The 14,717-nt window shown below is 36.7% G+C and overlaps 1 protein-coding gene across 1 annotated transcript in view; it reads right to left on the bottom strand.

Moving 5' to 3' along the window:
• Cad99C (cadherin 99C) overlaps positions 1–14,717 on the bottom strand; it is a 137,736-nt gene that overhangs the window by 71,781 nt on the left and 51,238 nt on the right. Inside the window, exon 2 of the mRNA XM_017612101.1 lies at positions 10,452–10,636. Within this exon, the coding sequence (XP_017467590.1) occupies positions 10,452–10,629 (178 nt within the window). The 5' untranslated portion in view covers positions 10,630–10,636. The remainder of the gene's footprint in view (positions 1–10,451; positions 10,637–14,717) is intronic.

Genomic DNA, 14,717 nt, shown 5'->3' with positions numbered 1-14,717 from the left:
TTCTGCTGCGCTTTTGCTCAGTTATGGTGAGTGTATGGGCGAGTTTGTATGTCGCGCTTGAGCATGCCACATGGTGCCGCATGCAAAAAATTGCAAGCTGGGGAGAAAAAAGGGTAATTACTTTTTACGTCTGCCGAGCATTATGACGTAGCGCAGGAACATTGGGCGGCGAAAGTAAGTTGTGCATATGAAAGAAAATAGAAAAGAAGAAAAAAGTTTGCTGGCGGCGTAAATTAATGGTCGCTTGCCGCTTACCTAAGCGTTTATAGCGGCGAGCGCATTATGACGTTTTTATGATACCCGACAGCCCGGCGGCCAGTAAAAAGGGTCATCCCCATTAAATTGGTGACTAGCGAGAGATTTGCGAACGCCAGTTTTGATTTGGCCAGTTAAGATGTGTGTAAGTGTGCTCTGCCCAATCCACAAGAAAGGCGACCCCGCCATACGTGCCAACTACCGCGGAATTAGCCTTCTAAGCATAGGTTACAAGGTCTTATCGAGCGTATTGTGCGAAAGACTGAAGCCCACCGTCAACGAGCTGATTGGACCTTATCAGTGTGGCTTTAGGCCTGGAAAATCCACCATAGATCAGGTATTCACAATACGCCAAATCTTGGAAAAGACCCGCGAGAATAGGATCGACACACACCATCTATTTGTCGATTTCAAAGCCGCTTTCGACAGCACGAAGAGAAGTTGCCTTTATGCCGCGATGTCTGAATTTGGTATCCCCGCGAAACTAATACGGCTGTGTAAAATGACGTTGAGCAATACCACCAGCTCCGTCAGAATAGGGAAGGACCTCTCCGAGCCGTTTGATACCAAACGAGGTTTCAGACAAGGGGACCCCCTTTCGTGTGATTTCTTTAATCTTATGTTGGAGAAGATAATAAGAGCCGCAGAACTGAACCGCTCAGGCACAATACTTTATAAGAGCGTACAATTGCTGGCGTATGCCGACGACATCGATATTATCGGTAAAAACAAGGGCTACGTCTGTTCTGCCTTCTCGGGATTGGATAGAGAAGCAAAGCGAATGGGTCTGGTGGTGAACGAGGACAAAACGAAGTATCTCCTGTCAGCACACAAACAGTCAGAGCATACGCGTCTTGGCACCCACGTCACTGTTGACAGTTACAAGTTTGAAAAAGTAGACGACTTCGTTTATTTGGGAACCAGCATTAACACCAATAATAATGTCAGCCTTGAAATCCAACGGAGAATCACTCTTGCCAACAAGTGCTACTTTGGGCTGAGTAGGCAATTGAGAAGTAAAGTCCTCTCTCGTCGTACAAAGATCACACTCTATAAGTCACTCATCATGCCTGTGCTGGTGTATGGCGCGGAAGCATGGACAATGAAAGCATCTGATGAGGCGGCTCTTGGAGTTTTCGAGAGAAAGATTCTGCGAAAGATTTACGGACCTTTACGCGTTGGTGATGGCGAATATCGCAGACGATTTAACGATGAGCTGTATGAGCTTTACAACGATATAGACATAGTGCAGCGAATTAAAATTCAGCGGCTCCGCTGGCTTGGCCATGTCGTTCGAATGGACAGAAACGCTCCTGCTCTGAAAATATTCAACGCGGGCCGCGATGCTGGTAACAGAGGAAGAGGAAGGCCTCCTCTGCGTTGGAAAGACCAGGTGGAGAAGGACTTGGCTTCACTTGGCATTTTCAATTGGCGTCAGTTAGCACAGAAGAGAAATGACTGGCGTGCTGTTTTGGACTCGGCCAAAATTGCTTAGGCGGTTACAGCGCCAAATAAGAAGAAAAAAAATATAAAAAAATACCGGACAAATTTTCACTTGCCACCTGCTAAATTTGACAAAATAAAAATTTTTGTGATTTGGAAACAAATCAATTTTTTCAAACCCTGTTAGCGACCTCTAATAATTTGATTACAATTTTGCAATTTCCGTGGGTGGCTTTAATTAGTGCGTAGAATAAAATAAAAGGGTACCCATGATACTAATATCTTAGTGCACACATTTACCTCATACAATACGAAATTCATCTGTTTCATATTCCGATGTCAACAATATGCAACGATGAAAACAGAAACAAGCAACTTGCAACTTGATCATTTTCTTATGGCAATTATTCGCATATGCCTGATCGTTTTAGGAGTTCGCCTCGAGCTCTTGACACTCTGGAATGCCTTATTTATGCATTTCTCCAATTGTTGAAAAATATATGTGTCTACGTGTACGCATTTGGCGTTTGCTCTTTGCACAATGCAACATAACCTGCCACTTGGCGCTACAATAACTTTTGTTGCACAAATGCTCCTCGTCTGTCTGACCTGGCCGACAAGCTGGCTGCCTGGCGTAAAATATGTGTAATTTAATGCGCCACATTCATTGCAATTGCAATAGGATTTTGCTTTTTTTTATGCAGTAGTCCAAGCTGAACTGAGCAACCAGGACACCAATGCAGCCGGTAAAAACGATAACGACAAAGCCAACAACTACGGCGACGACGAGCAACGCATATTTATTGGCGCACCAACTGACAGTGTCAGCGCATAAACGAAGCAACACAGTCGATATATTTATTATATTAACATTTGTGGTGAGTTATTGTTTGTACGAAGATTGTGTGAGAGTGTATCTAGTAGTAAGAGTGTGGTAAATTAAAGTGAAACTATTCTCTACAAATTTCTAACTAAATATTTGCGAGTAGATGAAAAGAGAAAATTAAGTTAATGAAGACACTTTGTAACTACGTTAATACTAAATACTCGTTTAAGACATACATTACTACCTTTTACCATAAAGGGGGACAACACTAAAAAAGTCTTACTTCGATTCTACTCAAGTTAATGAAGAAACGTTTGAGTCTATGAGTGACGCGCCGCCGAAAGGCTCATTTAGGTACAATCGTAGTTGGAGACTGGAGACACTTCTGGAAATTACATCTATATCAACTATGGAAAATGCGCCGAAACTAATAGCCGTCTGAGGCTTAGGCCATCTAAATGACTAGGGACTACTGGTAGGGGCTATGCTTCTATTCTGGACCGACTGGGGATGGAGTATAGAAATTGCGATTATCGGAAGGTGATTTTGACAGCAACTTCTAAATCGATTTCTCCGAAAGAAATAATTGGGAATTTAATAGCGTTTTATTTAGGCTATAATAGATACCGACCTTCACTGATTTACGCTGAAAGGGAGTATTGCGCCTTCTCTCAAAAGCGGTTTTTGAGAAGGACCTTTAGACCTCCGGATTACTGAAGTGTAGTTAAGGCTAAGATGTATGTACATATCCAATTCACATACGTAGCTTCGAGGCTGGTACAGACAATCGAATTAGTTCTAAATAAAAATCTGCTATAAAATTCGGTAACGATATGTAAGTTCAACAAATCCGAAGATCGGTACAATATCTTCGAGAGAATACAGTGAGTCTCTGTTGGGTCTGAGGTGCAATGGTATTCCGGGAAATGAGGAGGCAGAAGAGTGCGCGAAAGGAGTAGGGGAAGTAGTTCAAAGCATACAGCCTTACTTGCGATTATATCGAGTTGAAGACATGGCCAGAGTAGGAACAAGCAGCAGGTCTAATAATCTGCCAACATGGATTGTATTCTGGTAGTTTTAGCCACCGCGCGAAGAAAAAAGGAGACGGGTTTTCGAAATTTTTCAAGACCCAACGTTTCTGACGGTTAATTGGACGATTGATAAAACAGATTTCTGCAGACTTATTCAGCACTTACTATGTAATAAAAAGTCCGCCAATACTTCGAGAACTAAGAAACATCGAAGGGTCTTCCAATGTAATGAATGCTATAGATAAGTGGAGCACAATATATATCTAAGGAGCTCTCTGTTGACAGAAACAGGCCCTGCTTATTGGTCTGAGTTAAGGTTTAGGGCGGTTTTAGAGTAAACCTCCTCTAAGGCCACCCCAAACACCGATGAACCTCTTGTCGTCTGGCCACCTTACAGTTCAGGGGACGGGGTTTTGAAAGAGGACATTCGGTTAAAAGTCGCAGTTGAATTTGCGCCAATGGAAGACGTAAAGCTATGGAAAAGGTCCAAAACGTGCGGGGTCTTAACACAATCATCTACTGAAATAAAAAAGCAATGAGAAAGTCAAGATCCCCAATAAGAGTGGGTCTAGCTAAAGTAGTTAAAAAAAAAGAAACCGACTCTACCGGCACAAGCTTGAGTCAGATTTTAGACCTGACTTGATCAAAAGATACGCATTTAATATATACTTATTCAGAGACTGGTTAGACCTACTAAATTGCTTAGGTGTATTGTGAGTATGGCCAAAGGTATACTAAGGTTCTCACTTTGACTTATACGCAGCAAGGCCTATCAAAGCAGAACTCAGGTGGGCTCCTTCAGATGTTCATGATGTCATGCGCAGATGAAAATTCGCGTAGGCGTCAAGTAGTGCGCTCAAATCAAGCAAACCAAATACTAACTCTTTTCAAATACCCGCTCTTAAACAATTTGCTTTATTTCAACTGAAAGTTTAGGCACCTCGTTGAATGCTCCTATAAAAACAATATATAACTACAGACATACAGACATACATACAGATGTACATATTTGCGACTACTTTAGAAAATAGTAAAGCGCCAAATACTGCGCAGAAAAATAAATACAAATTTCTAAAGCTTAAACGAAATGTGAAAAATTGTATCAATTTCCCGCAGCAAACAATGAAAAAGTAAATACCTCCCAGTTTGTGGCACGTTCGTTTAATAGCCTACAGCGTAATATGGTGCGGGGCACTTATTCAAGCAGTCCAGGAAGGATGCCAAAGCAATTTTCACGTAACTAACTAAATGTAAAATGGGAAATAAACAGACACATGCAACAATAGTCGAGTGGATGTTTGTGTATGTATGCGTTTGTGGAAAATGGCAATCGCAACGTTTATGGTTTATCGCAATATTTTTTGCTTGCAACAAATAACTATTAGTGTGGCAGCGATGATAGAACCACATGCATAAGTGTATGTACATATGTAGGTGTGTGTGTGTGCGTTAGTTATAAGCCTTTATATATATGCATATATATGTACATATGAGTAAATATACATATGTATGTTAAGCTTACAAAAAGCAATTGTTAATTTAACTGCAATCACGCCAATATTTTTCATTTCATCGCCGATGGCTTATTCAATTTTCCATTGTAATGGTTAAAAGGAAGACAGTGGTAAAAAAAAGGAAGAGTACGAGCAAGAAAAAAGAAATAAATAAATTGATATCAGAGATGCGCAAATGAAATGAAGTAGAGAGAAGTGTGTACATGTGTTTGTATGTGTGCCATCTAACTAAAGAGCGAAATACACCACACAAGCGGTTTGACAAACCAAGCGAAATTTCCCTTTGCTTCAAGCCATNAAAAATCAAAATTTTTTGATTTTCTGGCCGCCATGTTGATGTTTGATCAAACCGCTTGCGTTGTGTATAGCAAAATCGCCTCATTCGCAACGAAATTTTCACCGAGTAAGGACGTAAGAGAGGAAAATGAAAGAAAACCATAATATTTAGCATTGCGAACTGGAAGAAAACTAAAATTCTTTGCTTGAACGAGTCATGTTTGCATGGTGTATGGCGAAATGGGAAAAGTAGGTTTGAAGAATGTTTGACAAGCCGCTTGTGTGGTGTATTTCGCTCTTAATACATGCAATAAATTTGAAGATCTCAACGCTGATGCGATTGCTGGCAGAAGGCTGCTTGCTGTCTGCTATGAATTTGTATTTGCTGTATGTCTTTTCTGTTGTTGTCGTTTCCAATGCTAGATATCTACTCGTGGCACTCAACAATGGCGTAACAATCAAAGTATTGTTTAAAAACGATTTCTCTTTGTTAATAAAAACCGACAAACCACAAAAGGTAGTGTGTGGAAAAAGACAAAAAGCGGATAAAGGACTAAGCTGAAGTGTTGCACTGTGGTTAGCTGTTGCAGAAAATTTTAATAAAACTGCAGAGTAGATCGGTGTATATATTTGTTTCTTTTATAAAAAAAAATTATTTATAGATACATAGAAAATTGGCCTTATTGCTCTTCAACATTGACTAAAATAGGTTTTCCTTGAAAAGGCTTTATATTGTAAAAAAAACTACATATTCATAAATATTAGGAAGCCCGGCTTAGGCGATGAAAGGTGCTCTAGAATTTACTGAAGGTTACTAAATTGGTAAAATATTTAACCTAGCCACGACTTTTTTTGCAGCTAAGGCGCTTGATTAGTAAATCAGTGAGTGATATTTTTGACGAAGTTATCAGAAGTAAACTTCTTCTACGTGTAATAAAGCAAAAATAGTATAACAACATCGCGATATTTATCGATAACGAACCCTGAAAAGTATCGATAATTATTTTTATAGTAATATGGATATAGATCATGAATTACACTTGTAAAGTTTTGGATAAATATTTTGATTAATTTATCGGAAGATATCGGTAAGAATCTCGACAATAAAAGAGTACATGCGATGAGATTAGAGAAGCTTTTTAAGGCAGTAGGTTTTGCATAAAAATAATTTTTTTTTCGGTAAAAAGGCATATTTTTTCTTAATAACCTCTCCCTCAGCTCAATAAATTTTGTTCACCGCCCTTATAATTTCTTTATCACTTCCAAATAACAGGTTTTACGTACATATGTGCTTTAAAAGAGCTTTTTTTTATTGGAACTTCGGGAACATTAAAATAGTCAGAGGGGAGGGCCAAAATCAAAGCCGAATTTGTCCAACAGCTTAGAAGATTCTTTGCCGGCGATCGTTTTACTCTTTAAAAGGTAGCCGACGTGAATGACACTCTCGTCTTGGCCCTGTTGGCACATTGACCCCCTTGGTCTAGTTTGGTGCACGCTCAACTGGAGCAGAACATTGCTTCAACTATTTCTTCGTGTCTGGTGTATTATGATAGGTTCTCGTTTTGTTAAAGGTTACGGGACGGAATGAAACTCAGATGCCTACACACCCAGACACGTCACGGATTTTCATTTTATGATATCCCAGTATTGATATTTTATGGCGTGAGGACCTTTTTTGCGTACCCTGAACAAAAGTCTCTTCTTGGTTTGGGTGTTACTTTTTTTATGCGAAAAAAAATGCTTGATGAGCACACAACATTTCAAACACTAAATAGAGCATGAAATGAGAGTTTGCTATGACTAAATTGGGAATTCCTTTGAAGCCAGGATGCAGATATTGCTGGGCGGATATCGAAACTGTACAGCACATTCTTGAAGGATTATTTAACAACAGAAGGCGAAACAACACAGATATGAGCTTCATACTAAAATTTCTCTAGGTTGCAGGATGAAAAATATGTCGTAAGGTTGCACAAAAAATTGGTGAGCATATAGCGCCTAAAATTATTCGGCTTTTCTAGCTTCGAGAAGAGGTAATTTGTCGCTAGCTGGTATCTTTTATTTTTTATTATGCAATAATTTTTTTTTTTTATAAATTTTACCAATATGTAAACCACATTTATGCGCAATTCCTTTTCATGGAACACTGTGCAGCAGAACGATGCATACAATATCAAAGAATTTAGTCCCAAATAGCTGCAGGATATGCAGTGCCATAATAATGGAGCGAGAAAGACGAGCCACATTGTATGCATGCGCATATGTTGAGCAATGAAGTGCAGAGGTAATGAAGGAAAAAAATGAAAATAATACTTTGACTAGATTTTTGTTATTACTTTTGATTTTTATTTATTTTTTTGTTGTTCCACTCTTACTTATATGTATGTAAGTGCAACAGTATAGTAGTGGCAGCCGCATTAAAGTAAATTGATCTCCTTTTGCTATCGCAACACAATCGCAATAGTGAAACAAGCAAAAACAACAACTCAGCTAGAACACCTTAATAATAGTGCTCGCAGTGGCACGCACGTAATCTACAACATACAACACTTGGCAACTTGCAACAAGATATGCAGACAACAAGCAATCCAAGTGTGTATCACATAAAGGTATGAAGAAGCAATGCGCCGCGCTTGATAACTACACACATGCATATATGTATGTATGTAAGTGTAGTGTACTTGTATTTTACATACATACATATGTATGTAAGTATGCTGGAGGGTTTGCAAACGCATTTGTGGCGAATTGGTAGACGCCTTTAAATGGCGTCACGTGCAACTTAATGCACTCCGCACACCGCACACCGCACACCGCACCCTGCGCACTGCGCCCCTTGACAGCAGCGAATGCAATTCTGTTGCCAGTACGCGATCCCTTCGCATTCGTTTGCTTATCGGTGGCGCTCACTCGTTTACATTTCAACTTGCAACTTGCAACTTGCAACGCATCATCATCATCATCACCGCATGCATATAAACATTTATGTTGTAATATTTTTCGCTTTGCGCTTTTTTATTTGTAATTAAGTTTTCTTTTTCTGCGCTGCTGTAACTGCATTTGCTGATGTCGCTACGTGTTGTTGTTGCTGTTGTTGCTGCTCGCCGCCTGTTGCAGACTTGTTGAAATTGCTATGAAACTGATTCATTTATTGCACGCTAATAGGTATAGTGGCCAGAAGGCCGGTAAACTACAGCCACGAAACTCATTCACAACCAACTCGTAAGATGTACAGCAGTAGCCACTTGTTTTTGTTGCAATTGTTGCAAGTTGCAAATTACAAATATGCGATAAGTTTATTTGCTGCGGCTGAAATGGATGCGTTGATTTTGTGCGATAATTTTTGAGTAGCTCGGTGGACGCCGCTGCATCGCCTTACAACCCCCCACGGCCACCCGACTGTCAGGGCGTATACTTCACCTTTCCTTTTCTATCCTCCAAGTAGTCCTTTTGTAGTACATACATAAAAGAAAATTGTATGGCTTTTATTATTATACGTTTCATTATTACTATTACCATTACGACAAGTGATGTTTGACCACAACTTGGCGTTGCTGGCTTGCAATCAACTTTGCTTAGTGAATCATGAATGCCAATATTGCTGCAGTTGCTTTTCTTGTTGCTCTTGCCGTTGTTTTTTTTTTGTTAAAATTATATCTGCCTGCATATGCAGTTTGCTACATATTTGATTAATGATGCTTGTTAGCCCTAAAAAATATGTTGCGCTATTTGCAACATCTAGCTAGCGCATCAAGAGAAAAATAATAAATAGAAAAATCAAATTAATAAAAAAATGGTAGAACGTTTGCTTTATGCAAGTAAACGATTTTTGAAAATAAATATTTGTAAGCGTGTAAGCAGCAAACCGGTGCAAAGTGATGAAGAAAAATGGTAGTCATTTAATCATATCACTACAGGAGTTGGCTAGTAAATTTAATTAATTTAGCAAATCGCTGGAAATGAACGAACACAAGTTGATGACTATGCTTATATCTATATTAAGATCTACATACACATATGTATGCATTTGAATAACATGTTACGTGTATTATCTGCAGCGCCAAATAGGGTAATGCTTCCTTATGCAACTTTTGCATTCTCAGGAATTGGTTCTTAGTGTGCTTGCGAAAAAAAAAAAAAGTTTGATAAATGAGCTAAGCATTTACTATTTCTATAAGAAAAATTAACACTTAAAAAAAATTTCAATAAAGAGCTCTCATAAGATGCATTATGAAAGGTAGACAACTGATAAAAATAAAAATTTACTTGAAAAATAATTTGTTTAAAAATGTAAAATAGGAGGTGAAAATGAAAAAAATCATTTTACACAGAGGCCACACGCTCTTGATTTATCGAAATTATTTTAAGTGTGCCAAATTTGTTCCCTACCGGGAAAGTGGTTAAGAAGGTAGCCAGTTTTTCAATTCAGGTCATAAACCATCTATGGGCGAAATTCCATTTTTCAAACAGGTGGCAACCCTCTTCAAAAATGTCTTCAAAATTAAGCTCGCTTAAACTTTTTATCGATTGACAACTTGTCAATATTTGATTGATTTTATTAATTTAATAAAATCTTTTAACAAGTGGCAACTCTTAACAAATTTTCAATCTTTGCCATGAACTATCTGTGTGCAAAATTTCCGCAAATGCAAATCCATTCAGTCGTTTTCGCGTGAGCGTGCTTTTTAATTTAATTGACATTTTTTAACAGGTGGCAACTTAAAAAAAATTAGTCTATTTTTCAATTTAGGCCATAAAATATCAGTGTGAAAAATTTGTTGGATAAAATTGAGCAAATATTTTTGGCGCTTTTTATTGGCGGCGAGTTTTGTGGTAGCTTTGCAGCCTAGTCCATTAGAAAAGCTCCACTTTCCTTCATTCAGTGTGAACATCAGCAGCTTCGCTTTGTCTCGCCTTGCTTCGCTCAGCGCCGCTCGACTTTCTGTGTGAACGCGCCCTTAGTAGGATAGGATTGAGTTTCAATTCTAAAAAAATCAACTAAATTTTCCTAAAATCGTTTTTTTATTTTACTTTGGGGGCTTCGGTTTTTTAATGTTCTATTAAGAATGAGCTGTAATTTTATGATATAAATATTTTTGTACTTACAATCGCCACGACTCTCCTCAATGTCCAATATAATATTTGTTTGTCCCGTTTCGACTTCGCACATTTGCGATTTGCCCAAAATGCCAGCGACATGTTGACAAATTACTAACAGCAACAACAACAGTGAACAAATTTTACTTGTTGCTGAACTGTGTCTTATGGTGAATGGCGTTAACATTGTGCCGCTGAAAGGAAAAAAGGTAAAATAAAAATCTAAGTAAACAATTAGCTAAAAGAAAATACAACCGAAATAAGAAAAGTAAAATAAATAAAAGAATAAAATTATAATCTGTATACAGAAAAATGTTTTTCTTGTTAAAACTTGGCTCTAAAACTAATAAACGGATTCCAACAAAATTTGGACAGTATTTTCCTTGGATACGTGGCACGGAAACATACTTTATTATAATAAGCTACTTGAAGCATGAGTCGAGATATTTCGAACGCATATGTTGAGAAATTCACTAGCGAAAAATAAATCCATTAGATAGCTCTGTAGTACAGATTTTCCGAAAAAGTCGCATGAAGAATAAGAAAAAAAAAACGTTCTTATTATTCTCAAAATACTTTTAGGTGCTAAATTTGTAATTAATTCGCAAGGAAAAACAAGATATGCAAAGACTCAGGCCGAAAGGCAATCACTTTTGAGGCATCAGCAATATTTTTTTTTTTATAATTACAGGGCAATTCTGGCTAAAATAGTTGACAGTGTTTTGTAAGACAATTGAAATAGGGGAGGGAAGACAGCTTAAAAAATTTTGTTTATTGTGGCACGAAATCCTTACAAAAAGAAGCTCCCTTTCCAACTTTCATGGTGAACGGCTCTTTTGACAGTAAGCCTTTGTAAATTTTACTTGCACTGATCCAGCAGTCGCATTGGTCGAGTGAGCAAAGCACTGGTCTGCGGCTTTAAATATTTTTTTTTTTTTAATTTTTTTTTAAATTTTTAGATTTTATGGTTTTAAAATTATGCTTTTTTTCAATTGGACTTAATTTTAGATTATATTATAAAAAAAATACTTTTATCATTTAATTTGATTTCTAGGAACATATTCTCTTTTTTCTATGTTTTATTAAGTTTTTTTTAAATTTAATTATCTTTTATTCAACAATTTTATTGAGGTTGAGGCCGTTATTAATGAAACAATTGTGAGGGAAACTATAGGAAAATTTACACAAAGTTAGAGGATTAAACCTTTTTGTAAATTGTTGTTGTTTTCCACACAATTTTTTCATTAAAAACGGCCGCAAGCTCAATAAAATTGTTGAATATAATTGTTATAAGGCCATAAATAACAAAACATATTACCTTTCTCTCAATTAAAATTTTTTTAAAAGAAAAATAAATTCTTTTGATTTCATTAAAGCTTCAGGAACTTATTTTTGTTAATTTATGTTTTTTTCCTTTTTTAATTTAATTGTTAAATTTTTAAATTTTTTTGGTTTTGAACGAACATATTTTGGTTAACTTTGCAAACTTTATTGCATAAATATTTTTCTTTGGTTAATTTAATGGTTTTAATTAAAAAATTTTAATTTTCAGATTCTATCATTTTAAAAACATGCGTTTTTGATGTGATTTAATTTTAAATACTTAGTTTATCAGGTTTTTTTATTAAGTTGTTTTTTAAATAGTTTTGTTTTAATTTTAATTTTAATTGTTTTATAAATAAAAATAACTTAATTTAATTTTTTTAATTTGATTTGATTCTTAGTAGATTTTCCAATCAGTTTTCGAAAGACAGAAAACAGCTCTCAAGATAAGTAGTTGCAAATAGAAAGATCCATTTCTTTCGAAAAGCTTTGGTGAGTTAAAAGACCGTTGCCAGAATTGTGCTATTAACTTTGTCATGCGTATGTGGCAGCCTTATCCTCCTAATATTTTTTTGCTCTTCTTCTCCTCAAATAGCACCTTTTTTACTTCTAAAATTTTATTAAAATTTTTCCTATACTTTTATTTGCTTAATATTATTTCCTGCTCTTTTTCTCGCTGTCTTATTTTCCAGCGATTATACAGCAAATCGTTATTGTTGCTACTTTGCATTTGCGCCTTCAACCGCGCAACGGTGAATTCAAAGGCATTTTTGTTGCTGCTGCTGTTGCGTTGCTAATCGTTAATGCCACTCAGCGCGCGTGCATTGTAATGGCAAATATTCTTTTTTTCACATTGTTTTTATTATTTTTATACGCTTTTTTTTTGTTTACATTTTTCGCCTGCATTGCAAATGTTATTTGTATTCAAAGATATGCCACACCGAATATGGTCATGAGTGGCAACCCATTTCGGGTGCATAAATGCGATTGTGATGCATATGCGAAGGCATGCTAAAACAAAACATAAAAATTACGTACAGCACCAAAACCCAAAAACAGTGGCAACAACAAATCGGAAAGGCCAGAGTGTAAGCAAACGAGCCGGAATAAGCACAAACCGTAAGTAGATATTGAGTTTGAGTTGGCGAAGAAAGGCTCCAACATGTTTAGCGGAGTTGCGGCAATGCTCAGGAAAGTAGCGACAAGAGCAGATTTGATGCCAGGGACACCATTTTTTAGATTTTTTCTGTCATTGCCTTGTAAAATGGTGATTTAAATTTCAAAGTCTGGGTGCAAAAGTAATTCAAGAATTTAGTTATTTTTAAGTGAAAACTGCTATTCATTTATAGTTTCTGTAATGCTCAATTGGGTTATGCATTAAAAAAAAAATTTTCTAAGCTAAGTACATAAACAATAATTTTGCTTTCTCTCAATCAATTCTTTTCTCTTCAAACGACATTGCATTTGGAAAAGTTTCTAAAAATGTGGATTGTATGAAAAATAATCTTTTTGAGATTTAAGGAAATACTTTTTCGAAAGAGCACTTGGAATGCGTACATATGTACATACATACGGTTGCGCAGCAATATGTATTGCGTATGCAACATAAATACATTCTTACAGGGACCCAGAATAATAATTACTTCATGGTCGAGTTTTAAAAAAGTCATCAACTACTCCCCAATTAGTCCCGAACTGTCCCCAACTAGCCCCGAACTGGTCCCCAACTAATCCTGAAACGCTCCTGAACAAGTACCGTTTTTTAAGGCGCGCTCAAAATTATTATGAAAAGACTTTTATAATATAAGTCTTAAAATACAAGTATTTGAAGACTTAAAAATATTTATCTCAATGATAATTATTATGAAAAAACTTTTATAATATAATGGCCTTATTCATAAAAAATAAAGTAGGTTTAAAGAGCTTTATAAAGTGACGTTTTCATACATTTTTCAGTTTCGAAACGTTTTTGAAGCTTCTTTATTTTTTATGAATAAGGCCATAAAACTTTAAATAAAACTCTTTGAAGACTTAAAAATATTTATCTCTCTGATAATTATTATGAAAGGACTTTTATAATACAAGTCCTTGAATAATAATTATAGATGACTTCGTTTTGGTTGTTTGTGTTTGCGACAGGGTAGGAGTATGATGTATTGTGGAACGATTTCCCGTCATCCCTTGTCAAATTTGGTTTGGAGACTAACCGGTTTCGGCGTTGAGCCATCTTCAGTGTCATTTTTCGTTCTTCAGGATCATATTGTGACTCGTTTCGCTATTACATAGAGCCCTGAAATGGTCACGAATAGATTTCGAACCAGACTTGAAACGATCCCGGAAGTGGCTCTTAATATTAACAAAATCATCCCAAACCATTCCCAAAACAATCGCGAAATATCCCGAAGTGGTTCTGAAATAGTCCTGAGCAAATCCCAAAATGAACCCGAAATAGTCCTGAACTAGTCTCCAATCGTCCAGAACTAGGTGCTAAATGGTTGTGAAATAGTCTCGAACTACTCTTCAACAGGTCCCGAAATGGTCAAAAAAGTAGTGAACTTATCCGGAAATGATCTTGAATAAATCTTGAAAAAGTCCCGAAATGGTCCCTCATTTAAATGATCCCGAACTAGTACCAAAATGCACAAAAAAAAATAAGTTTGAACGAGGCTTAAATCGCTCAAACCTAGACTCTAAAAGATTCTGAAATAGTCCCGAAATATTCAGGAATATTCATTTGTACTCCCAAGGAGCAATTGCAGATTTTCTGCTCAGTTACACAAGAGGCAGTTACAAATTTTCTGCTGGGTTAACGCAAATTTTAACCACGCGGGGAGCTAGGATGTTTACACATCAAAAACGTATTTCCTCGTCAACTATCCTCCATTTGGCTTGCAACATCAAATCTTGCTCTTCGTCTTCTTATTTGGCTCTAAAAACGTTTGCTGGTTTCAG

Source organism: Rhagoletis zephyria, unplaced genomic scaffold, assembly GCF_001687245.7.
Source record: "Rhagoletis zephyria isolate East Lansing unplaced genomic scaffold, Rhagoletis_zephyria_1.1 Rzeph_scaffold_00501, whole genome shotgun sequence".
NCBI lineage: Eukaryota > Metazoa > Arthropoda > Insecta > Diptera > Tephritidae > Rhagoletis > Rhagoletis zephyria.
This window is presented reverse-complemented; position numbering and strand designations above follow the sequence as displayed.